A 27024-nucleotide genomic window follows, 5' to 3' on the forward strand; every position below is an offset into this window, starting at 1 on the left:
TGATGTAAATATTGGTTGCTGTATTTCCCAAGTAAAACAGATAATTCTTCCATAATTTCTAAGTTCTCATGATTCTGCTGAAAGCTGAAATCTGCAACAGATGTCACCAATCTCTTCGTTGACGTGATTTTTACCTACAAACTATACAAGGATACACACTGTGTAGAGATTCAGCTTACTGACGGGAAGAATTGTAATGGACGTTTTCAATTACGTCATTTGTTCCCAGGAGGAAAAACAGAAGAACAGCACAATTTAGTACAAAGGAGGCTCCAGGTTTGTTTTAAGGGGAATGCGATTATTTTCTAAACCAAACTATACAAGCTGTACGTACATCGCTGAGGATGGCGACACAGGACAGAGGCCATCAGTTAGTGGAGGAAGGGAGCTGGCTGGCTGGTTTTTCTCTCTCTTTTTTTAATGGCCTTTGTATCGACGTGGCGACTTGATGAGTGCTCCGTAGGAAGATCAACCTTGTGCAAGCCTAGGTAGGTCCAACAGGGTCTTCTCCACCGTTATCTTGATTGTATCACGCCATTGGGTTGCTGGTTTTCCTCTTCACCATGTTCCTTCTATTCTTCCGACCATGATGTCCTTCTCCAGATTGATGTGTCCTGAGCAGGCAAGTCGCAGCTTGGTGATCCTTGCTTCGAGAGACATGTCTGGCCTGATTTGTTCCTAGACTGATTAGTTTGTTCTTCTTACCATCCATGGTGTTGATAACATCCTTCTCCAGCACAACATTTCCAAGGCATCAATTCTTCTTCTGTCTTTTTTTTCCATCCAGGTTTAGTATCCATATGTCACCACAGAAAAGACCGGACAATGTACGAGCAGTATCTTCATCACCTGTGAAATGTTCCTCGATTTGAAGACCTTGACCAGTAACTTCATTGTTGATTTGCCCATTCTCCTATTGACTTCCGGTGTCTTTGCTGCATCTTGCGTGATCATCGATCCCAGTAGGTTGAAGCCCTTTACAACTTCTTTCCGTCCATCTCAAATGTGTCCCAGCTGAACCTGGCAGTAGTCAATATCTCCGTCTTCTTTGTGTTGAGCACCAGTCCCAGTTCGAGCTTTCCACCTTGACACTCAGTAATAAGTCCTTCTTTCCATCTACGCTTTTCTGGCAAGTCCAGCCTTCCTGAAAACAACTTCTATATATTAATAAATTGAAGAGAAATAGTGACAGCATGCAGCCTTGCTCTACTTTGACCATGCCGGGTCACCGTGTTCCGTTTGGACTGTTGCTTCTTGGTTGATGTAAAGGTTCCAAATGAGGCTGATCAGATAGTTTGATGCACCCACATCCTTCAAGGTATTCCAAAGTTTCTGGTGATCAACAAGGTCAAAGGCTTTGCTGTAGTTGATGGAGCAAAAACGGATCTTCTGGTTGTATTCTTTGGCCTTCTCCATTCTCCATCTAATGTTAGCAATCACATCTCTTGTTCCCCTGCCGTTTCTGAATCCTGCTTGTTCCTCTGGCAGCTCCTTGCCAAAGTAAAGCTGTAACCGTCTGTGTAGGCTCTTCAGTAGTAATCTTACATATTCTAATTATATAAGACGGATATTTCAGTATCTTAGCGACAGAAATCAGCCACTTTATACACATCACTGATCTCCTGTGTGGGAACCAAGCCAAAGGGAGCTGATATTGGGGCACTTTTCTTACAGACGTTGCCCCTATTTCAGAAAATAGTCTGCCTACAGGTTATGCTCATTGCAAAAAAAAAGAGACACAGCGCTGGACCTCAACAAAGTTTTTTGAAAAGGGGCGACCTCTTTAATTCAATGAGATAAGTATTTTATTTTTGCACTTTGTACGCATTAATACATTATATTTTTCATCTAGAGAAATCGTTGAGCATGAATAATAAAAATTAAATAAAACCTGATTGCAATGAGAGTAAAACCTTAGTCCCTCTACCATCTTAATGGATCCCATTGACTTATTGGGACTGTGTTAATCTTGCTGTCATAAAGACCAAAAAAAAAGTGAAATGACTAATGTGAACTCGGTCCTATTTATAATAAAACATTATTAATAATTCCGTTGCCGGCTGATATGGTCCTCACCTGGATCTGCAGAGGGAGATTTTCACGGACTGTTACTAATAAGCTCTCTGTTGGTTTCTCCTTACACAGGAGAACCAGCTCCAGCTCCATATCGTCTTTAATGAGTAAGCCTTTGGCAACGAGGCCAATTCTCATGACTCCACACAGCACCCGACCACTCTCATCCCTGAAAAACAAGCAGAGTGGGATCAGACAATCACAGCGGCGGATTCGCAGAGAGCCAATGAGTAGAGATTCACCGTTATTTAATAACTGAATAGGGCACATGAAAATAGGAAACTTTATAATATAGCTCATCAGAGAAATCCGCCTCTTTCTCCTCCTGGACTGATCATCTGCAATTAATGGGTGAATCTGTAGTCAGTGAAGACACAATTTCCCATTCCTGAAATAGGAGATGGCAGTTGGTGCGTATAAATGTCTATGAAGAGGGGCGGAGCTAGCGGAATTCACAGATATTCCGCAGAGACCTCTCCATAGAACTCTATGAGCTCCGACTGTCATCTCCCATCTCAGTGATGGAAGCACCTGCATTCACTTAAGACTCATTTACCACTGAACTTAGAATAAATGATCCGTCCAGGGTGAGAAAGAAGCCGAGTTCTCCAATAATAAATATAACAAAGCTTATTATTATGATGTATACTATTGAGTTATGAAAAAAGAATAAGAGAACCAAAGTAGTGAGCTGGAGCACAGTGTGTAGGGTCACATTGTCACTGTGACCATTAAACATAACCTAGGATTAAAAAAAAAAATGAGCGAATACCCTGCAGTAAGTAAATAGTAATACATGTAAATAATATAGCTGATAATGCTTTGATCAAAAAAGTGCAAAAGCCATCAGCCACGACAAGGTGACCCCATCGGGACGGTCCTATCTCTAGTATTAAACCTCTCTATGTGCCAGCAGGCCTCAATAGATGGGGGCAGAGTGTGACCCAGGCCTGACTGTTTAACCACCTGCCCATGGGAAGCCCAAAAAGGTACGTACAAAGTACAAAAAACTAAGGCAAAACCAAAGAAAAGAGCTGCAGCACAGGTTGGTATAAGTGCAGCGTGTAGGTGCACAATCGCACTGTGGCCATTAACAAACAGAACCTCGGAGAAAAATTGGTCCAAATCAAAAGTGTCTGCCGGCCTTGGAAAGATGTTTATTTTGTTCTAATGTCTATCAATAAGCATTATAAATGACAGGAAGCGATGAAAAAAACAGTAATAAAATGACTTTATTCTCTCCTGTCCTTACACCGCCTCCCCAGGACCCCAGTCCTCCATGCCAGTCTTTGGTTCATCCGTGATTGGCCTCATGCTGTCACATGGGGGCAGCGGATGTGACATCAGTGACGTGGATCACCATGTGACTGGGTAAGGCCAATCACTGTCCACAGCAGTGGAACGGAGCCCTGGGCAAGCCAAGGCAATGCACCCTGGGATTGGACCATGCAAATGAGTAAATCTTCTCCGAGAAGTAGTAAGCTGACTCAATGCTGGCGAGGACCACCCAACCTCCATGGAAAGTCTGCCTGTAGGTTCAAATGTTGACTTGTGGGCTTGAATCAGGAATGGCAATTTGCTGCTAATTTGCTATATGTACTGTGCGTCTACAGGCAGCCACTAACTGAGGGGCTATATGGACCAAGGGAGGAGCAAAAAATATATTTTTTTAAAGGGGTTGTCCAGTGAAAACAAGTGGGTAGGTGATGAAATATGGATTGGTAGGTGTCCAAGATCTTGTACCTGCACTAGACGGGGCTATTTTATCCCCGTTGTAATGGTGTGGTGGTACGCAAGTCCGATCACCCCTTCATCCATTCCCTATGGCGTTGCTGATTTGGGCAGCCCCATAGGGGATGAATAGTGCCGCTAGCCGGGCATGCGCACTACCACTGTATTCTAATGAGGATGAAAGTGTCCCGTTCTGACACTCGCGATCACTCCTCCATCGATGCGGTAACCTATTTATCGCCACTTTAGTAAATAGGATACCGTCCACCCTACCGAAAATTATGAGAAGCCTAGAGGTCATTGAGGGGTTCCTTAAACAAAGCTAAAGGACATGAAACTGTAAGATGATTTCTAGATTTTTTTTATTCATAGCATTTATTATTTCTTATATTACACCTCTGCTGCTGCAGAACATCTTGATGAAAGGTAACACGGGAAAGGAAACTTCCCAGAAAAGTGCAGCTCATCTACAGCATCCAGTTGTGGCATCAGAAAGTGACTTTCTATCGTCAGGACGTGTTAATGGCACTGGACGGCTTTGTAGCATGTCGGTGCAGTATACACCTCATATACATCAGTGCCAACAATCCTCTGGGGGACGAGTGAGCACATGAAGCTCCGCATAGAGATGCACACTAATCAGTGCCGGGGGCGAGGGACTCATCTATTTATACACCGGTGTGTCGAGACCTAAAATGATCCTGAAAATGGCGCACACCACTCCGAGCGCTCATTGCTGAATTTGTCAGTATTTGTTTCCCTTTTTTTGCATTCTTAAAGCCGTCTGCAGAGAGTCCTGAATTTAGGAAGGAGCTGGGTCCATAAAGGAGGATAATAACCTCTCTGACTATTGTGAGAGCAGTCATTAAAATGAGCGGAGTGCGGGGCCGGCTCGGAGGGATTACACGGACAAAAGGAGCGGCAAAGAAGCCAAACTGTAAACAGGAGCGCCGCCATCTGTGAGACTGGCATTTATTTCAAGTTGAGAGATTGCAGAGGGTTACTAAATCCCACTGGGAAGATCATTCTACCTGCGCTCTGAATAATAGGCTGCTCGCGAGGTGGATAGTGCTTAGTCTGCAGGAAGCGCAGCGTGAGGACGCCTCTAAGTACACGAAGCCTAGACGCGCGTCTGCTGGCTCAGCAATGTCCCTCACTTAGGCACAGAGATGAGCGACTCGCAGCCAGGCATATTAACATTTATTTAGTAATGCAAAATAAACACGCACACAAAAAATATATACATACATAATTATTTGCCTGGGAAATCAACCGAGCGGCAATTAAAACATTTATTAAACCCTTTAAAGGGAACCTGTCAAAAACGTTTACCTCTCCTCCCCTCCAAACCATTAAAGACCGTGTAGCTCTTTAAAAGATAAACCAGCTGATCCCTTTAGGACCCCAAAGTAACGATCCAGTTGCCAGGAATTGTGTTTTAAAGCAGTGTTTGGAAGTGCATTGGGGCGTGACGATGCACTTACCGCCTCTCAGCCTTAGGGTGCGATCAGACGGCCGTATAAATCGGACTGAGATCGGAACGCAGTGCATAGACTGGTCGGTGGCTCTCCTGACCCGAGCGTGACAGATTCAGGTATTTGTATGCAGCTGTCACGCTCAGCAAAGCTGCCAGCCAGTCTGTGCACTGCCTTAGGATCTATGCGGCTGTCTGACTGCACCCTAACCCTGTATTCCCTAACTAGCGGCACCGTCTCCTGGCTGATTGACATGTCTGCTTTGGTACTTGGCCACTGAGCTGTCAATGTGATGCACTGTAAATTGGAAATACAGCGGGAGGCTGAGAAGCTACAAGTGCATCGTGAAGCCCCAATGCACTTCCAAACTTCAACACATGCTTTCTTGCTGCCTGAGCAGTTCCTTGGGGGGGGTGGGGGTGGGGGGAGAGAAAAGAGCTTTTTTTTTGCTGTCTGATCAGTTCTTTGGGGCGAGAGCACAGAAAATGTCTAAAACACTTCTAAATATGATGAAAGTCAATAGACAGTTTTTCACCAAGGTCTACATGCAAATGTAATTTTCACTTTTGCACGCTATACTTGGTCATACATCTTTCCCTACTGAGATTCAGAACTAGTAAAACATTGTAGGAGCAGATACCCCTGATTAAAAGGAGAAAAAGATGACTTAAAGTAGACTTACCGTATTTTTGAGAAAATCATAAAAAGTGTCAGCAGATGGAATTCTAAGGCTATGTGCCAACGTTGCGGAATGGAGTGCAGAATTTTCTGCACAAAATCCGGATCTCCTGGCAGAATCCGCAGGTGCAGATTTGCCGCGGATTTTGTGCAGTTTTTATGCAGAACTGATGCTGATTTTGTGCGGATTTTCTGTGGTTTTTACCCCTGCGGATTTCTTTAATGGAAGGGTGCAGAAACGCTGCAGATCCGCACAAAAGAAGTGACATGCACTTCTTTTAAATCCGCAGCGTTTCCGCACGGATTTTTCCGCACCATCTGCACAGCTTTATTTTTTTTTTTATTTACATTGTACTGTGAATCACAGTGCGGATCTGCAGCGTTTCTGCGCTGAAAAATCCGCTGCGGATCCGCACTAAATCCGCATCGTGTGCACATGGCCTAAGTCTTTTCTCGAATACGTATCATTAATAAATCTGAGGTTGGCTCTTAATATTACACTGGGATGTACTAACAATAAATGATGAAAAGGAAGCCAAGAACTGACAGTAAGAGGTGAAAGGATTTACCGTTGTTGTTGCGACTTCTTGCCTCCTCCTTTCCCCCTGCTGCTCCATAATACACAGGAATACATCTTACATAACTACATCCAACATGAAGTCATCCACAGCACAGATCTTCCCTGTATTCGCATGCTGCACACTCCTAGTTTCCCCCATACAGAGTGGTATCTTCCAGCTCAAAGGCAAGAAGTCTCATAAAGCTGTCACAATAGTGAGACAGTGGAGAAGCAGATTTTGTCTAATCTTTCTTAAAAGGGACAGTTTTTTTTTATCCCTAAATTAGATGAGATTTTTTCCACCACATCATATATATTTTAGAAAAATTGGGTATTTGGGTATTTTCAAGTTTTCTAGGAGGCGATAGGTTCTCTTTAAAGCATTTTCCAAAGAGGTTGATGAGGCTGAAATTGGTAGGCGTCACACTAGGCGTTTTTGCAGCTTTTTTTTTTATGCAAATTTTCAGCTGCGTCCGGCAGACCCATAGACAATGAATGGAGAGAAGGTCTGGCATGTGCATCTCTGCTCCCGTCAAGATGAAATAGGTAAACACGTAATTTTTGCAGGAATGTTCAAGTCAAGATAGAAAAATATGTACCCCTTTAGTCAGAAATCACAATGAGGGTGTTCTAAGTGAAAGATTGCTGCCATATCCTTGTATCTTTGTGACAACCGTTGAATGGAGTATCTGGAATACATTATGGGCCTCGAAAAGAAAATCATCTTATTGCACAATTGTGTAAATGTAGGCGGCAGTAAACGCGGAGCCGAGAGTCACGACAGGTATATTGTGAAATCTAGTGATGGATCCGCTATAAAGGGCGGCGAGGGACTTACATTAGAAGAAACTAATAATATCTGGAAATCGTGGGCTCCAAAGCTTCTCATTTTCTCATGAAAATTAACAAGTTTCCAATCATGTTATTTCCCATTGAAAATAAAACATTGTATATACAGTGGGGAGAACAAGTATTTGATACTCTGCCGGTTTTGCAAGACTTCTCACCTACAAAGAATGGAGAGGTCTGTAATTCTTATCGTAGGCACACTTCACCTGTGAGAGACAGAATCCAAAAAAAAAAACAAAAAACAGAAATCACGTTGTATGATTTTTACATAATTAAAGGGGATCGGTCACCCCCAAAATTGATGGTGAGGTAAGCCCACCGTCATCAGGGGCTTATATACAGCATTCTGTAATGCATTCTGTAATGCTGTAGATAAGCCCCCGATGTTACCTGAAAGAGGAGAAAAAGACGTTAGATTATACTCACCCAGGGGCGGTCCGGATGCAATGGGTGTCGCAGTCCGGGGCCTCCCATCTTCTTACGATGACGTCCTCTTCTTGTCTTCACGCCGCGGCTCCGGCGCAGACGTAATTCTCTGCCCGGTTGAGGGCAGAGCAAATTACTGCAGTGCGCAGGCGCCGGAAAGGTCAGAAGCCCGATAAAAATGGCAAATCAGTACGCCTGCGCTGGAGCCGCAACATGAAGACCAGAAGAGGACGTCATGGAATGAAGATAGGAGGCGCCGGAGCGGACCTGAGACACCCATCGGACCGGACCAGGACCGCCACTGGGTGAGTATAATCTAACCTCTTTTTCTCCTCTTTCAGGTAACATCGGGGGCTTATCTACAGCATTACAGAATGCTGTAGAAAAGCCCCTAATGACAGTGGGCTTACCTCATCATCGATTTTGGGGGTGACAGGATCCCTTTAATTTGCATTTTATTGCATGAAATAAGTTGATACAATAGAAAAACATAACTTAATATTTGGTACAGGAACCTTTGTTTGTAATTACAGAGGTCAGACGTTTCCTGTAGTTCTTGACCACGTCTGCACACACTGCAGAAGGGATTTTGGCCCACTCCTCCATACAGATCTTCTCCAGATCTTTCAGGTTTCAGGGATGTCGCTGGGCAACATTGAGTTTCAGCTCCCTCCAAAGATTTTCTATTGGGTTCAGGTCTGGAGACTGGCTAGGCCACTCCAGGACCTTGAGATGCTTCTTATGGAGCCACTCCTTAGTTGTCCTGGCTGTGTGTTTCGGGCCATTGTCGTGCTGGAAGACCGAGCCACGAACCATCTTCAATGCTCTTAACTGAGGAAGGAGGTTGTTAGCCAAAATCTTGTGATACCTGACCCCTTCCATCCTCCCTTAAATACGGTGCAGTTGTCCTGCCCCATTTGCAGAAAAGCACCCCAAAAGTATGATTTTTTTTCCCAACACCATGCTTCGCGGTTGGGAGGGTGTTCTTGAGGTTGTACTCATCCCTCTTCTTCCACCAAACACGGCGAGTGGAGTTGAAACAGAAAGTTCTATTTTGGTCTCATCTGACCAAATGACCTTCTCCCATGCCTCCTCAGGATCATCCAGATGGTCATTGACGAACTTCAAATGGGCCTGGACATGTGCTGGCGTGAGCAGGGGGACCTTGCGTGCCCTGCAGGATTATAATCCATGACGGCGTAGTGTGTTACTAACGGTACTATTTGAGATTGTGGTCCCAGCTCTCTTCAGGTCATTGACCAGGTCCTCCCGTGCAGTTCTGGGCGCATTCCTGTTCTTTCTTAGAATCAGCCTTACCCAATGAGGCAAGATTTTGCATGGAGACAAATGTTTCTTCCATTTTCTAACAATTGCGCTAACAGTTGTTGCCTTCTCACCCAGCTGCTTGCCTATTGTCTGTAGCCCATCCCAGCACAGGTCTATAATTTTGTCCCTGGTGTCCTTAGACAGCTCTTTGATCTTGGCCATGGTGGAGAGGTTGTCAAGTGATTGAGTGTGTGGACAGGGGTCTTTTATACAAGTAACGAGGTCAAACAGGTGGAATTAATTCAGGTAATGAATACAGAAGAGGAGGCTTCTTACAGAAAGACTAACAGGTCTGTGAGAGACAGAATTCTTGGTGATTGGTCGGTGATCAAATACTTATTTCATGCAATAACATACAATGTGATTTTCTGGTTTTTATTGTTAGATTCTGTCTCTCACAGGTGAAGTGTACCTACGATACAAATTACAGACCTTTCCATTATTTGTAGGTGGGAAAACTTGCAAAATTGGCAGAGTAACAAATACTTATTTTCCCCACTGTATATTTCTTATAAATGTTATTACCTAGTATTCCTATAATATACATATAACGCACCACTCATATCTAATATATAAAGCTGAATGTGTGTGTGTGTGTGTGTGTGTGTGTGTGTGTGTGTGTGTGTGTGTGTCCGGGATTGGCATCTGCACCGTCGCAGCTACAGCCACAAAATTTTGCAGTCACACGTCTGGACCCAGAGAGCGTCATAGGCTATGTTGTGAGGCGAAATTTTAACCCCGCGCGTTCCAATTCACCAAACAATTTTGCCCCTATCTACATAATGGGGAAAGAAGTGAAAGGAAAAGTGTTGGAGGCGTCGCAGCTACAGCTACAAAATTTTGCACAGTCACACGTCTGAACCCCGACAGCGTCATAGGCTATGTTGTGAGGTGAAATTTTAACCCCGCGCTTTCCAATTCACCAAACAATTTTGCTCCTATCTACATAATGCGAAAAAATGAAAGGAAAAGTGTAGGAGGCAAATTGACAGCTGCCAGATGTGAACAAGGGGGACTTAAAGAATGAGAGCGATGGCGCCAAAGAATATATACCGTACAGTTGCTAAGGTGGGGCCCCGACATGGGATACTCACCACACACGGGGATATGAACACACACACAAAATGCGCCACACACTACCACATGCTTGAACACATATACCACCCTCAGCACACATTTCACCACACATACACCAACCTCGCCACATAAAAGTCGAAACACAAAAGTCGCCGCTCAAAACTCACCACGCGCAGAACTCACCACATGCAAAAACTAGGCTCTTGCAAAACTCGCCACAAGTGCAAAACTCACCTCACGGAAAACTCGCCACACGCAAAACTTGCACACGCTGAAAAATTGCCACATGCACAAAAGTTGCAACACATGCAAAAGTTGCCTCACACAAAACTTTCACATACTCAAAAGGCACCACACATAAAACTTGCCACGCGCAAAACTCGCCATGCGCAAAACTTGCTGCACACAACTTGCTACACTAACCTGTCACATGCAACTCCACACACAAAAAGTTGCTACACGCATGTTGCCACACAAAACTCATCTCACAAAAGTCGCTACATGCATGTCGCCACACGCAACTCAACACACACAACTTGACAAACGAAACTCGCCCTAAAACGCACACAAGTCTGGTATTATCCTTCAAAAATAAAAATCTGATTAATAAGCAGACAAACTTCAACAAATGTACCATTTAGGAAATACGGCAGCTGTCAGTCACATGACCTGTCTATTATGTGTATGTGTGAGCTAATATATACTGCCAGGGGAGAGGGCTTCCTGTTGGCTCGGGATTTATCAGGCTGCCAATTTATCTTACAAATACTGAGGTAAAAATACGAAGCAAATAACGTGTGAACGAGGTCTAATACAGGAGGAGATGACACACAGGTATATACTATATACAGGGGAGATGACACACATACATATACTATATACAGGAGAGATGACACACAGGTATATACTATATAGAGGAGGAGATGACATACAGGTACATATATATACAGGAGGAGATGACATACAGGTATATACTATATACAGGAGGAGATGACACACAGGTATATACTATATACAGGAGCAGATGACCTACAGGTATATACTATATACAGGAGGAGATGACATACAGGTATATGCTATATATAGAAGATGACATGCAGGTATATACTATATACAGGAGGAGATGACACACAGATATATACTATATACAGGGGAGATGACACACAGGTATATACTATATACAGGAGGAGATGACATACAGGTATATACTATATATAGGAGATGACATTCAGGTATATACTATATATAGGGGGGATGACACACAGCGAGTATATACTATATACAGGGGAGATGACATACAGGTATATAGTATATACAGGAGATGACATACAGATGTATACTATATATAAGGGAGATGACAAACATGTATATACTGAGGTGATGAGGTGAAAATGAGAGGTGTGAGGTGAAAATGAAAAGGCGTGAGTGCAAAATGAGAGGAGTGAGGAAAAATAGTGGAGTGATCAGAAAATGACAGATGTGAGGTTGAAATGACAAGTGTTAAGGGGGAATGAGAGGAGTGAGGGAGAAAATGAGAGGTGTGAGGGGGAAAATGAAAGATGTGATTGGGAAAATGAGAGGCGTGATGGGAAAATAAGACAAGTGAGGTGCTATAACTAACCACAGATATTTACTATGCCCAGGCAACGCCGGGCTCTTCAGCTAGTACACAGATAAAACTGTTCAGGACATGAAAAAAGCCTGGTGATCATATCTATTTTTGCCTGTCCTAGTGAGACAAGGGATGTACGGTAACGCCTCATTTTCCACTGTATAAGGACACTTAAGTCTCCATTTTGCAGGAGCAACAAACTCCAAAAGGTCCGTTACACTTGACCTGGGAAGAGCTTAAGGGATTGATTAAGTCCTTAGGTTCCCAAACAACTTTTCCAAAGTGACATTTGGAACTTGTGGCTCTTATCCAAAAATGTTGGTAGTCCTTGAGAATCTGACATTGATATCGGTGTAGCACGATTCAGTTTTCCAAGCCCCCTAAAAATACTAAATGCCTTGGTGATGATACAGGTATGCGACCATCAGTAGACTAAAGCTTAATGCCACACACTCCTCAACATTGCAAAACCAAGACGGTAAAGTCATGAAATTATGGAAATCACCGGATAGATAGACGTGCAAATGATGAAAAAATGGAAACAAACATCTCAAATTAATCAGTATCAAGTATTAGCGCCACGTGCAGAAATCTCCGCACTTACACGTCTTGGCTGCTATCAATGGTCGTCTGAGGAGTATTCTGCGCTGAATGCACTTGGACAAATCATCAAAATCCGCTGCTGGCGGCTAAAATTGCAATTGCTCAAAAATGACATCCCAGATGTCCTTGATTGGAGACTGGTCCATGGACACTGTACCACATTTAGGCCTCACAGTGTTACAAGCAACGTGCAGCCTGGGGTGGTCCTGAATTGATCCGTTCTAGTATGCAAGTGAAATGGGACATCACGTAAAGTCTAAGGTGTCTACACAAACCATCAGAGGGCAATGGAGGCTGGAATGGAGGTCTATCCTCTCCAGCGATCAGTCCCACTATTGTCTTGTACACAATGATAATCTGAATTTGGTCTGGAGACCACGTGGGTAACCATGAAGAAACCTTCCTGAGGAAACCTCAGCCTGGTCCTAATCCTGGGATTATGGTGTGGGTTGACATAAGATACAGTAGCCGGACCTCTATAGTCTTCATTCCAGGTACAGTAACAGCTCAGAATTACAGTGATTGGTGGTGGAACCAGTAGTACGACCATTTCTCCAAAGTGTCCCGGGAGTCATTTTTCATCACGACAACACCAGGCCGCATGTTGCTCGTACTACTGTGAGCAGCCTGTGTGGCCTAAACGTGCTCCCATGGCTGCAGCGCCTCTGGACTTGTCTCCCATTGAGAACGTCATTACAAAGTGAGCTGCCAGCAGCGGATCTTGATGATTCCTGAGCCAAAGTGAATGTGGCGCTGCCGAACATCCCTCAGTCGACCATTAAAAACCTCATTGATAGCAGCCATCGCCTTTACGTGGGGGATTCCTGCGCGTGGCTACTCCAGACTGAATACATTGAAAAGTTTTGTTTCCAGTTTTTCATCATTGGCAGGTCCGTAACACGACTATCCATCTTGCGACTTCAATTATCCCACAACTTTACCTTCTTGTTGCTGCAATTTCAATTTGGAGGAGAGTGTTTACAGGGCTACATAACACGCTGCCAGCGGCCATAAGTGACACTACATTTATTTTGACAGACCTTTTATAGCAAAGTCATCCTTTCAAAGCTCTGACGAAGTGTTTACTACCAGAGAAGCGAGAACTAACTGTAATCTCTACTGCACCCGGGGGCACCATGTAAATGTGCAGGAGAAAACCACTGAACTCCCAGGATTAAAAGTCCGACTGGACAGATTTCATGCCTAGCTGCACCAGACAGCCAACACACGGAGTTCAATGATGGCTGCCGCCCCGGCTGACCGGTCAGCGCTGTAAGGTCTGTTGCTAAGAAGCAAATATTCCATCTCTGCACTGCTCTGACGTGGTGTGGAAGTGGCTGATGTCTATACTGGGTTTTCTCATGGCCAGGAAGGAAATTAAATACTAATAATATGGCATAATGAAACGATGGTGGCAGAGAGTCCGTCAGTGTAATGGGAGATAACATTTTCATGCATGGTTCGCTATAAACCTTTTTAGAAAAAAAAAGCCCAAAAGCAAAAATGAACATGTTAGAAAAATAGGATAGATGCAAAGCAAAAGAGAAATATACATAACCCCATGCAAATCATGGCCGGACAGGTGCACTGACCAGCTGAACACAAAATTTAACACACTTTGCAATTAATGAAACTTAGTAGTTTAAAAAGCAAATTCAAGACTTTCCTTTTATTGAACCAATTGTTTCATAGGGAATGTATCCCTAAGGTTTTATTCTTCCCGATCTGAGGGAGCCATAATATAGGGGCAGAGACTCTAATTCCAGTGCTGGGTCACTTACTGGGCTTCTTGCTGTAGTTCTGATATCATCACTTTTATCACCTGGACTAAGTCTAGAAGATCCGCAACAGATAAAGTCCTGTTTTATCAAAACTGCAGCAAACAGCCCATTAAGTGACACATATCTGGAATCAGGGTCTCTGACCCTACATCATGCCACTCTTAGATAGGCTAGAAAAAAACAAACATGGTCAAATAATCTCTTTTAAATCGGTTTTCCAATGTATGTTACTAAAAAGGGGTATTCCAGCAAACCTATCTACTTGGACAAATCAGGGGGTCTCAGACCATCCCTCCACAGCAAACCAACCAAAAGGCTGAGTGGAGCAGTGGTCAAGCATGCACGATACTGATCCATTTATATCACAAGTGCTCATCCTTATAGGTGGGGTCCCAAAAAATTATACCGCCAACCTAAAAGGATAACACCATAAAAATATCAAAAATCGTAAAAAATTAAAGCAAAACTTCAATTTTTTTTTTTTTAGACTCCAACCAAGTCTGTTCTACTAAATACTTGTACTTAATATTTGTATTGTTTAGTACTTGTTATTTTATCATTCTGTACAGTACCATTCTGCCTTTATTCCTACTGGAAATGTAGGAATAATCTGACATTGCTCTCATTTCCTTTGACTTTTACGTAAAATACGGTCATTTTTTTTCTGTAACCCTTAGATAAGTGCAGACCCAACTTACACAGCATTTTCTTCCTTTTCTTCTGATTTACTTTGCAGGTCATTTTCTGTCGAAGGTTTGGTGCGTTCATCCATCCAATCGGAGACGTGCTTTAGGGCACACTCCACCGTGGATACCATGTTCTGGACAGCCTCCAACTCTTCTGGAGATGGGTATATGGTAGAGTGTTTCGCCATGACATGGCGGTCATCATTAGCAAATGATCGAATGGATCTCTGCGAAGGAATGCAAAAAGATCAGAAATAATTCATCATCTCTGAAAATCAAACAAACACTGTACATGTATGTATGTGTGTGTGTGTGTATATATATATATATATATATATATATATATATATATATATATATATATATATATATATATATATATTCCACCACTATAGTGATGAGACACACCTATGAGTAGAGACACCTACAGAGTACATTAATTTAAAGGGGATTTTTCACTGGATTTTTTAAATTTAAACGGAGTCCCTCCTCCAATTGCCACTGCCCCTCTGATTCTGGATCAGTTTTTCTTTTTTTCTGTGCCCTTCCATTCTAAAATTATGCCCCCTAGTAATAATGATGCTAATTTTCCCTTCAACAAACTGGGCGTGAGCCACAGAGCCACTCCGGGGGCGTGGCTGTGTTTTGATTGGTCAGCATCAGAGGAGAAAAGGTAAATGCTCACACAGAAGTCCTGTGGTCTACGCCCAGTGGTTAATGAGAAATTTTACACAATTTCTACAAGGGTTCATAACTTCAGATCAGAGGGGCACAGCATAAAAAGAAAAACAGTTCCATAATCAATGGAGCAGTGGCAATTGGAGGAGGCACTCAATTAAAAATAAAAAAATCTAGTGAAAAGTCTCTTTAAGGAGGTTTACAAATATATATATATATATATATATATATATATATATATATAAATATATTTATATATTAACAAATAAAAGGTGTCTGCTGTCTGTGAGGTGCTGCCTCAAAAAGATAGTATTCTTTGTAAGCTTCCAACTGTAGAAAAAAAAACGCACAAGAAATTGACACATTGGGGATATCGAAAGCGCTCCACAGGTCAGTTTGCTCTGCGTAAAAAAAAAAATTAAAAGAAGCACAATGGACATGGGATTCCTATAAGTCCAACACACTTTGCTGAGACTGTAAGACCAATATATGCAGCATCAAAAATGCTAAAAAAAGAAAAAAATAATTGTGGGAACTTAGCTTTAAAGGGATCGACCGGAAACACAGCGGGTGAAATAAGTATTGAACGCGTCACCAATTTTCTAAGTTCATACATTTCTAAAGGTGCTACTGATATGAAATTCTCAACAGATGTTGGTAACATCATATGCAATCCACATAGGCAGAAATCACAATAGATCTTCTTCATAAATTAAGTTATGTGAAATAATGATGTGTCCAATAGGTAAAAAGTATTGGACACATGAAGAAAGAGAGGAGCAAAAAGCCATGAAAATCATTACACCAGCTGAAAACAATCTTGCCGCTTAGTGGAAAATATCAGCTAGTTCAATTGATGGCCCTATAAAAAGGTGTCTCATTACCAAGGTGAAAACATCTCATGATGGCTAAAAACCAGTGACCTTTCTCAAGACCTTCACAACCTTATTGTTGCAAAACATACTGGTGGTATTGGTTACAGATACATTTTTAAACTACCGAAAGGTTTTAGTGAACATTGTTGGGGGCACAATCCTGAAGTGGAAAAAAAACATGATTTCACCCTAAACCGGCCACGACCCGGTGCAAGATTTCAGACAGAGGAGTAAAAAGAATTATCAGAAAAGTTGTGCAAGAGCTAAGTAGCACCTGTGGAGAGCTACAGAAAGAACTGGAATCAGCAGGTACAATTGTTTCAAATAAAACTATAATTAATGCACTCAACTTCCATGGTCTGTATGCACGCTCACCACACAACCTCCATGGCCTGTATGCATGCTCACCACACAAGACTCCATTGCTGAAGAAAAAGTATGTTCAAGTGCGTTTTAGTGATTGCTTCAACAACATTTAGACAAGCCTGTGAAATACTGGGAGAATATAGTCTGGTCACACGAGACCAAAATTGAATTCTTTGGATGACATAATACTAGTGATGAGCGAGTATACGCGTTACTCGAGATTTCCAGAGCATGCTCGGGTGGTCGCCGAGCATTGGGCATGCTCAGAGATTTCGTTTATGTTGATGCAGCTGAATGATTTGTGGCTGCTAGACAGCTTGAATGCATGTGGGGATTCCCTAACAAACAGGCAATCCCTGCATATATTCAGGCTGTCTAGCAGCTGCAAATCATGGAGCTGTGTCGACATAAAATAAATCTCCGAGCAGGCCAAAATACTCTGAGACCACAGGAGCATGCTCAGGAAACATCGAATAACGAGTATACTCGCTCACGTTTGGAGGCCAAAAGGCACTGCATATAATCCCAAAAGCATCATACCAGCAGCGAACTTTGGAGTTGGGAACAACAGGCTATGGGGACAATTTTCAGCTTACAGCACTGGCAACTTCATGTAATTGAAGGAAGAATAAGTGGACAAGTGTAGCGTGACATTCTTGATAAAAAGATCTGTCATCTACCAGTATGATGAAGATGAAATGAGGGTGGAGATTTCAGCAAGACAATGATCCCAAACAAACAGCCAAGGAAACTCTCAACTGGTTTCAGAGAAAGAAAATAAAGCTGCTAGAATGGCGAGCCGATCACCCGACCTGCATCCGATAGAAAATGTATGGAAGGAACTAAAGCTCAGAGTTCATAGAAGGACCCACAAAGGATTTTGTACGAAATACTAAATAAATTTCAAGAAGCGTGTTCAATACTTTTTCCCTTTGTAATTCCTCATTATTACACATAATTTATGGATACCTATGGATGATTTATTTGCCTGTTTTGATTAAACAGGGTTGTTATCAACATCTGGTGCGAATGTCATGTCAATGGCGCCTTTATAAAGACATTTACTTAGAAAACTGGTGACGTGTTCAATACTTATTTCTCTCGCTGTAACTTTCTTTACTCCATTGACCTGCACTGGTCCACGAGATGCGATTTAGTAGGATTGTTGGCAGATTGTTTGGTTCTTCTATTCGGCGTACGAGATAGATATTTTCCATTCTTCCACTGCAGCGCACGTTAATAGGCCACCATCGTACAGAGCAGAACGGAGGGATGAAGGACAGGAGGTCGGACAGTACAGAAGACCACTAGCACTAATAAATGCATCTATATTGAGGCCAGTTTACCCTTCGCTTTCCCCCTTTACCCCATCGCTTTGCCTTTCTTGTCCTTTAAGTGCAGCTGGCATTACATTGTATAACGGGCCAGGTGAATACGATAATAGGGGGTGAAGACGATGACATTACAGACGTTCTTTATGCTTCTCTTCTTCGCCGTTCCCAGTCCCGATATTTTATTTAACGCTGGAGAAAGACTCAGCAGATGTGTCTGCAGGAGAAAGGGCGAATGCTATTCACACAGGGACGGCTGCAGAGGATTGAAGTGCTGCTATGTATTCAGGACGCCTTCCGGATGCAGATTCTCGCTTTGCACCAGGTTTCTGTGCCTGACGAACATTTTGCAGGAGTCGTGACGAATGTGTTACGATTCCGGAATGTCCTAGAGTATAATGCATGCAAATATTTGTTCTATCTTTTAGATGTGTTTCTGAAGCGGCAGCGAAATTTTCATACACTTTGCATAATTCCTGCAAAATAAAAAGCGTCTGCCGTCTGAGCCAAATGCGTGCGCTACGAAACCATACCCCGAACTCCGTCACCTAAGGACTGGCTGCGTAGGAGCATGGATCGCCGTGATTTTTGCTTTCCGGAATTTTGCACGCTTACTGGCCCCTGCGCAACGGGAATAGCATCTGCAAGGGGAAATCCTGTCTACGGTCGTTTGACTATGTGGTCGACAGTGTAGGTCGGATAGATGTAATGGGGATTGTCATTGGAAGCAGGGGGGAAGTACACAGCAGAGACCCTCCGTGTAACAGCAATATGGCCCCTTGCACAACGACTTGGCCCCCCTCTCAAATAAAGCACCCACTGCAAACTGAAGCCAGAGAAAGGTCCCCATAGGCAATCTAGTAGGAGCAATGCCCACCCTCCATGGAATATACAGCTCCGCACAGATGTCAATAGAAAGGCCATGGCCACCTCACCATTGACTTCCATGGGAAACCCCTGGTGATATCCTATTAATCTGAAAATCCAAAATTGTCTACTCCTCTAGGGCCAAGTTTTCTTTGCTCTTTATTGGATGGGGGGCGCAGCAAATTACTGGTCTACGTGGACCACTGCAGCCAGTAACTGGCTGCAGCGTTCAAGTGACTGATGGACTGGATGTCTGCAGTTTTGTACTGGCGGTGACCAATTGGGCTGAAGCATCAGAACGAAGTGGCAGAGAAGGGGGTAAGTAACGGCTCGATCGTTCCCTAGAAAGTGGGGATAACCCAGCATATGTCCCCAATAAAAGCAGGAAGAGATCTTATTAACCCCTAAAGGGCAGGACAAACAGAATAAAATAAAGATAATCCAACCCTGCACATCAGGTTTGCGGCAGTCTTTGAAAGTCACCTTGAGCGCGGCACCGTCTGCGGGTGACATTCAATCTGAAAACCGTCTTTGTTAAATTCTCCTTTCGCGCTGTTCAATAATTCATCTCTTCGGCTCCCAGCACCAAGTGAAATAATCAGATTTAATGCGGCTGGTTTACAACGGGGGCCGAGAAATCCTGGGGACCATCGAGGAACGATTGTAAAATCACGTTTTGCAGCGGAGTTTAACCCAAATGGTAATTGCTGCCTCATGGTTTACCACTAAATGTAATTTACCGGTCCGTGCAGGATTCTGCAATGTGCGCAGGAAATGTTATTACGCCGGAGGTCACACTGCGGTGCTGCTGCTGGTGGTCTGTCAGCACAAGGTGCAGCAGGGGATGAAGCAGTCTATATCCCGTCCTCTACGCCAAGGTCACACATGCACCGCTATTGTCTGTACAGACCGGTAGTCAGCGAGCAGAAGAGGCAGCAAACGTGGCTCTGCCTCATCACATAAAGCAGCGCGTCCTTCTCCAATGACCCTGTGTGCACAGAGAAGCACACGCATGTTCCCACCGTGCAGAGAAACGCTGCCAGCCTCCAGCAGAATTTCTGATGCACAATCTAATCAAACTTTTGGAAAAATTCTGAATTTATGGGCCACCATGTAGTAGGCTTTTTCTCTTTTTGCAGATTTTGGGCTCAGATTAGACACCGATGATCTGCAGCCAAGCATACGAATGAGTTTTCTTTACAGGCTTTATATCTGACAGCTGCCGCTTTTCCTATCTACAACATGCCCATAAAGTTACAGATTGTTCTGCCTCCTCTGAACTCATAAGTGACAAATCGCTGGAATCAGGGTCTGAGTGTCTACATTATGCAGCTCTCAGATTAGAGAACAAAAATGATTCCCTTTAAAAGGGTTGTCCAGGCTGATGATCTAGCCTTAGAAAGGTCATCAATATTAGATTGGTGGGTGTCTGACATCCAGCACCCCACTAATAAGCTCCGGCCTAAAATAAATGGTGTACATAGCAGGAACACCACAGCTCCACTTACTGTGCAGTGGACATTGCCATCTGAATAGGGGCTGAGCAGCCGTTCTCCGCAATGGCAACTGCATGGTGAAGCTCCAGCTCTGTTCTCTGTTATCACCCACGTGTGGTTGGTGCTGAAAACTGGTGGGGGTTATGGCTGTAGGACCACCTCCTATCTGATTTTCATGACCTTTCCCAATTAATATAACAAGTCTGGAAACCCTTTTCATATATGAGCTCGGAGAAATATGCCTCTTTCTCCACTCATGAGCCACTTTCTTAACCTTCCCAACTAATCACTCAGTCTGGAAAATTGCTAGCATCCATCAAAACAAGACAGACTGCAAGTTGTCTGAAGTGACAGATTCCAGCTACCTATTGAAGTCTATCGAGAGGGAAAGAGGATGAGCAGAATGAAAGATTACTACTTTTTTGGATTTGTTTTTGTGCGGAATCACAGCTACACTGCTCAGTACACAGTACTACTGTATGATGTCCTCCATGCCGATACATATAAACAGCAGAGCTGGAATCCCTCATGCCTGTGTGTGCTGGGCATGGGAGGCATCATAGTAACTAGTCTACGACTGCAAAGGGTTTAACACAGAGGGAAACTGGTGAAAAAAGCAGGATACAAATCATATAATGGTCAAAAGTCGTGCCAATTCTTCTAGTAAACACACAAAATTGTATCCTGGAGAGGGACACCAGAGTTAGGGGAGGGACACCAGAGCTGGGGGAGGGACACCAGAGCCAGGAGCGGGACACCAGAGCCGGGAGCGGGACACCAGAGTCGGGAGCGGGACACCAGAGCCGGGTAGAGACACCGGAGTCGGGGAGGGACACCAGAGCCGGAGCTGTGGCGTTCCTTATGCTAAAAATCTTACTCCAGTCAGAAACTAGAGTAAGATTTCTCGTATGGTGCACCTCATCAGGTGTGTCTGTACATTCCCATCATCAAGGCTGGCAAGAAAAATCACTGGTTTTAATAAATCAATACCAATGTGTTTATATGTAAAGTACACAATGGATTTTATGAAATTATTACAATAAAGTTTTTTTTTTTAATTTGACTTCCTTAACCCCTTTACCCCCAAGGGTGGTTTGCACGTTAATGACCGGGCCAATTTTTACAATTCTGACCACTGTCCCTTTATGAGGTTATAACTCTGGAACGCTTCAACGGATCCCAGTGATTCTGACATTGTTTTCTCGTGACATATTGTACTTCATGACAATGGTAAAAATTCTTTGATAGTACCTGCGTTTATTTGTGAAAAAAACGGAAATTTGGCGATAATTATGAAAATTTCGCAATTTTCCAACTTTGAATTTTTATGCAATTAAATCACAGAGATATGTCACACAAAATACTTAATTAGTAACATTTCCCACATGTCTACTTTACATCAGCACAATTTTGGAACCAAAATTTCTTTTTGTTAGGGAGTTATAAGGGTGAAAATTTGACCAGCAATTTCTCATTTCTAAAACACCATTTTTTTTTAGGGACCACATCTCATTTGAAGTCATTTTGAGGGGTCTATATGATAGAAAATACCCAAGTGTGACACCATTCTAAAAACTACACCCCTCAAGGTGCTCAAAACCACATTCAAGAAGTTTATTAACCCTTCTGGTGCTTCACAGGAATTTTTTGAATGTTTAAATAAAAATGAACATTTAACTTTTTTTCACAAAAAATTTAATTCAGCTCCTATTTGTTTTATTTTACCAAGGGTAACAGGAGAAAATGGACCCCAAACATTGTTGTACAATTTGTCCTGAGTACGCCAATACCCCACATGTGGGGGTAAACCACTGTTTGGGCGCATGGCACAGCTCGGAAGCGAAGGAGCGCCATTTGACTTTTCAATGCAAAATTGACTGGAATTGAGATGGGATGCCATGTTGCGTTTCGAGAGCCCCTGATGTGCCTAAACATTCAAACCCCCCACAAGTGACACCATTTTGTAAAGTAGACCCCCTAAGGAACTTATCTAGAGGTGTGGTGAGCTCTTTGACCCACCAAGTGCTTCACAGAAGTTTATAATGTAGAACCGTAAAAATAAAAAATCATATTTTTTCACAAAAATTATCTTTTCGCCCCCAATTTTTTATTTTTCCAAGGGTAAGAGAAGAAATTGGACCCCAAAAGTTGTTGTACAATTTGTCCTGAGTACGCTGATACCCCATATGTGGGGGTAAACCACTGTTTGGGCGGATGGGAGAGCTCGGAAGGGAAGGAGCGCCGTTTGACTTTTCAATGCAAAATTGACAGGAATTGAGATGGGACGCCATGTTGCGTTTGGACAGCCCCTGATGTGCCTAAACATTGAAACCCCCCCACAAGTGACACCATTTTGGAAAGTAGACCCCCTAAGGAACTTATCTAGAGGTGTGGTGAGCACTTTGACCCACCCAGTGCTTCACAGAAGTTTATAATGCAGAACCGTAAAAATAAAAAATCATATTTTTTCACAAAAATTATCTTTTCGCCCCCAATTTTTTATTTTTCCAAGGGTAAGAGAAGAAATTGGACCCCAAAAGTTGTTGTACAATTTGTCCCGAGTACGCTGATACCCCATATGTGGGGGTAAACCACTGTTTGGGCGGATGGGAGAGCTCGGAAAGGAAGGAGCGCCGTTTGACTTTTCAATGCAAAATTGACAGGAATTGAGATGAGACGCCATGTTGCGTTTGCAGAGCCCCTAATATACCTAAATAGTAGAAACCCCTCACAAGTGACACCATTTTGGAAAGTAGACCCCCTAAGGAACTTATCTAGATGTGTGGTGAGCGCTTTGACCCACCAAGGGCTTCACAGAAGTTTATAATGGAGAGCCGTAAAAATAAAACAAAAATTTTTTCCCACAAAAATTATTTTTTAGCCCCCAGTTTTGTATTTTCCCGAGGGTAACAGGAGAAATTGGACCCCAAAATTTGTTGTGCAATTTGTCCTGAGTGCGCTGATACCCCATATGTGAGGGGGAAGCACTGTTTGGGCGCATGGGAGGGCTCGGAAGGGAAGGAGCTCCATTTGGAATGAAGACTTAGATGGAATGGTCTGCAGGTGTCACATTGCATTTGCAGAGCCCCTAATGTACCTAAACAGTAGAAACCCCCCACAAGTGACACCATTTTGGAAACTAGACCCCCTAAGGAACTCATCTAGATGTGTTGTGAGAGCTTTGAACCCCCAAGTGTTTCACTACAGTTTGTAACGCAGAGCCGTGAAAATTTAAAAAAAAAATCTTTCCCCCCAAAATTATTTTTTAGCCCCCAGTTTTGTATTTTCCCGAGGGTAAGAGGAGAAATTGGACCCTAAATGTTGTTGTCCAATTTGTCCTGGGTACGCTGATACCCCATACGTTGGGGGGAACCACCGTTTGGGCGCATGGGAGGGCTCGGAAGGGAAGGAGCTCCATTTGGAATGCAGACTTAGATGGAATGGTCTGCAGGCATCATATTGCGTTTGCAGAACCCCTAATGTACCTAAACAGTAGAAACCCCCCACAAGTGACCCCATATTGGAAACTAGACCCCCCAGGGAACTTATCTAGATGTGTTGTGAGAACTTTGAACCCCCAAGTGTTTCACTACAGTTTATAACGCAGAGCCGTAAAAATAAAAAAACTTTTTTTTCCCACAAAAATTATTTTTTAGCCCCCAGTTTTGTATTTTCCCAAGGGTAACAGGAGAAATTGGACCCCAACAGTTGTTGTCCTATTTGTCCTGAGTACGCTGATACCCCATATGTTAGGGTAAACCCCTGTTTGGGCACACGGGCGAGCTCGGAAGGGAAGAAGCACTGTTTTACTTTTTCAACGCAGAATTGGCTGGAATTGAGATCGGACGCCATGTCGCTTTTGGAGAGCCCCTGATGTGCCGAAACAGTGGAAACCCCCCAATTATAACTGAAACCCTAATCCAAACACTCCCCTAACCCTAATCCCAACGGTAACCCTAACCACACCTCTAACCCTGACACACCCCGAACCCTAATCTCAACCCTATTCCCAACTGTAAATGTAATCTAAACCCTAACCCTAACTTTAGCCCCAACCCAAACTGTAGCCCTAGCCCTAACCCTAATCCTAACCCTAGCCCTAATGGGAAAATGGAAATAAATACATTTTTTTTATTTTTCCCTAACTAAGGGGTTGATGAAGGGGGGTTTGATTTACTATTTATAGCGGGTTTTTTAGCGGATTTTTATGATTGGCAGCCGTCACACACTGAAAGACGCTTTTTATTGCAAAAAATATTTTTTGCATTACCACATTTTGAGAGCTATAATTTTTCCATATTTTGGTCCACAGAGTCATGGGAGGTCTTGTTTTTTGCGGGACGAGTTGACATTTTTATTGGTAACATTTTCGGGCACGTGACATTTTTTGATCGCTTTTTATTCCGATTTTTGTGAGACAGAATGACCAAAAACCAGCTATTCATGAATTTCTTTTGGGGGAGGCGTTTATACCGTTCCGCGTTTGGTAAAATTGATAAAGCAGTTTTATTCTTCGGGTCAGTACGATTACAGCGATACCTCATTTATATCATTTTTTTATGTTTTGGCGCTTTTATACGATAAAAACTATTTTATAGAAAAAAATAATTATTTTTGCATCGCTTTTTTTTTTTTCATTATTTAGGAATATTTTTTTTTATTTTTTTTTTTACACATTTGGAAAATTTTTTTTTTACTTTGTCCCAGGGTGGGGACATCACAGATCGATGATCTGACAGTTTGCACAGCATTCTGTCAGATCACTGATCTGACATGCAGCGCTGCAGCCTTCACAGTGCCTGCTCTGAGCAGGCTCTGTGAAGTCACCTCCCTCCCTGCAGGACCCGGATCCGCGGCCATCTTGGATCCGGGCCTGGAGGAAGCAGGGAGGGAGGTAAGACCCTCACAGCAACGCGATCACATCGAGTTGCTGCGGGGGGCTCAGGGAAGCCCGCAGGGAGCCCCCTCCCTGCGCGATGCTTCCCTGCACCGCCGGCACATCGCGATCATCTTTGATCGCGGTGTGCCAGGGGTTAATGTGCCGGGGGCGGTCCGTGACCGCTCCTGGCACATAGTGCCGGATGTCAGCTGCGATAGGCAGCTGACACCCGGCCGCGATCGGCGGCGCTCCCCCCGTGAGCGCCGCCGATCGCGCTGGACGTACTATCCCGTACGTGGTCATGGGGGCCCACCCCACCTCGACGGGATAGTACGTCCGATGTCAGAAAGGGGTTAAAGGGCATTTATCATCAGGTTTTTACCATGAGAGCTGCATAATGTAGGGGCAGAGACCCCGATTTCAGTGATGAGTCACTTACTGGGCTGCTTGCTGTAGTTTTCATAAAATCAGTTTATCATAAGGAGATGATCACTAAAGGACTAGCAAACCTGTTGTGAGGTAGCTCTCCATACTTCTGAGCTCCGAATAACCCCGCCCCCAAAATTTGTTGGTAGCTTCCTGTATACACTGTAAAGCTACCAATCAGTGGAGTGGGTGGGGTTATGTAGAGCTCAGCATTCAGAGAACTGCTAGATCTGTGATTTTATCTAAACTACACCAAATAGCCCAATAAGTGAAACATTTCTGGACTCAGGGTCTCTGCTCCTACATCATCCTGCTCCTGATTTTGGCAGTATTTCATTTTTTAGCTTCTAAAAAATATCATGTATTTTATACCATTTACGTCCTACAGAGAAGCCTATGGCAAAAGGCATTAGAAGAACACCATGCCTACAGGAAAAAACACCATGCCTACAGGAAAAAATACCATGTCTACAGCAAAAAACACCATACCTACAGGAAAAAACACCATGCCTACAGGAAAAAACACCATGCCTACAGGTAAAAATACCATGTCTACAGCAAAAAACACCATACCTACAGGAAAAAACACCATGCCTACAGGAAAAAACACCATGCCTACAGGAAAAACCATATCTACAGAACAAACACCATGCCTACAGGAAAAAACACTATACCTACAGAAAAAACACCATACCTACAGGAAAAAACACCACACCTACAGGAAAAAACACCACGCCTACAGGAAAAAACACCACGCCTACAGGATAAAACACCATACCTACAGGAAAAAACACCATGCCTACAGGAAAAACCATATCTACAGAAAAAACACCATGCCTACAGGAAAAAACACAATGCCTACAGGAAAAACACTATACCTACAGAAAAAACACCATACCTACAGGAAATAACACCATGCCTACAGGAAAAAACACCATGTCTACAGGAAAAAACAACCATGCCTACAGGAAAAAACACCACACCTACAGGAAAAAACACATCAACATAACAAGAAAAACAAAACTAAAACAACGAAGTAGTGCTTGTCCTATTTTCATACTGAATTCACGCCAAGATTTTACAGTAACGCCTAAACACGCTCGGAAAAAAAAATGCACCAATTTTTCAAGAGCTGCAACGTGTGAAATCAGTCTATTCCTGCAGCTTCTTCTGACTGCAATGCAGCCATTCTTTTTTTACTTTCTGAGAAATGGAGACATTGGCCTGCTT

At 43.2% G+C, this 27024-nt stretch overlaps 1 protein-coding gene across 5 annotated transcripts in view; it reads right to left on the minus strand.

Moving 5' to 3' along the window:
• LOC138662619 (spermatid perinuclear RNA-binding protein) overlaps nt 1-27024 on the minus strand; it is a 144838-nt gene that overhangs the window by 50552 nt on the left and 67262 nt on the right. For all 5 annotated transcript variants that reach the window (XM_069748445.1, XM_069748444.1, XM_069748442.1 and 2 more), the window contains 2 exons: nt 14889-15103; nt 2077-2242 (listed from right to left, as the gene is read on the minus strand). In XM_069748445.1, coding sequence (XP_069604546.1) covers nt 2077-2242; nt 14889-15103 — 381 coding nt within the window. The remainder of the gene's footprint in view (nt 1-2076; nt 2243-14888; nt 15104-27024) is intronic.

Source organism: Ranitomeya imitator, chromosome 2 (assembly GCF_032444005.1).
Source record: "Ranitomeya imitator isolate aRanImi1 chromosome 2, aRanImi1.pri, whole genome shotgun sequence".
NCBI lineage: Eukaryota > Metazoa > Chordata > Amphibia > Anura > Dendrobatidae > Ranitomeya > Ranitomeya imitator.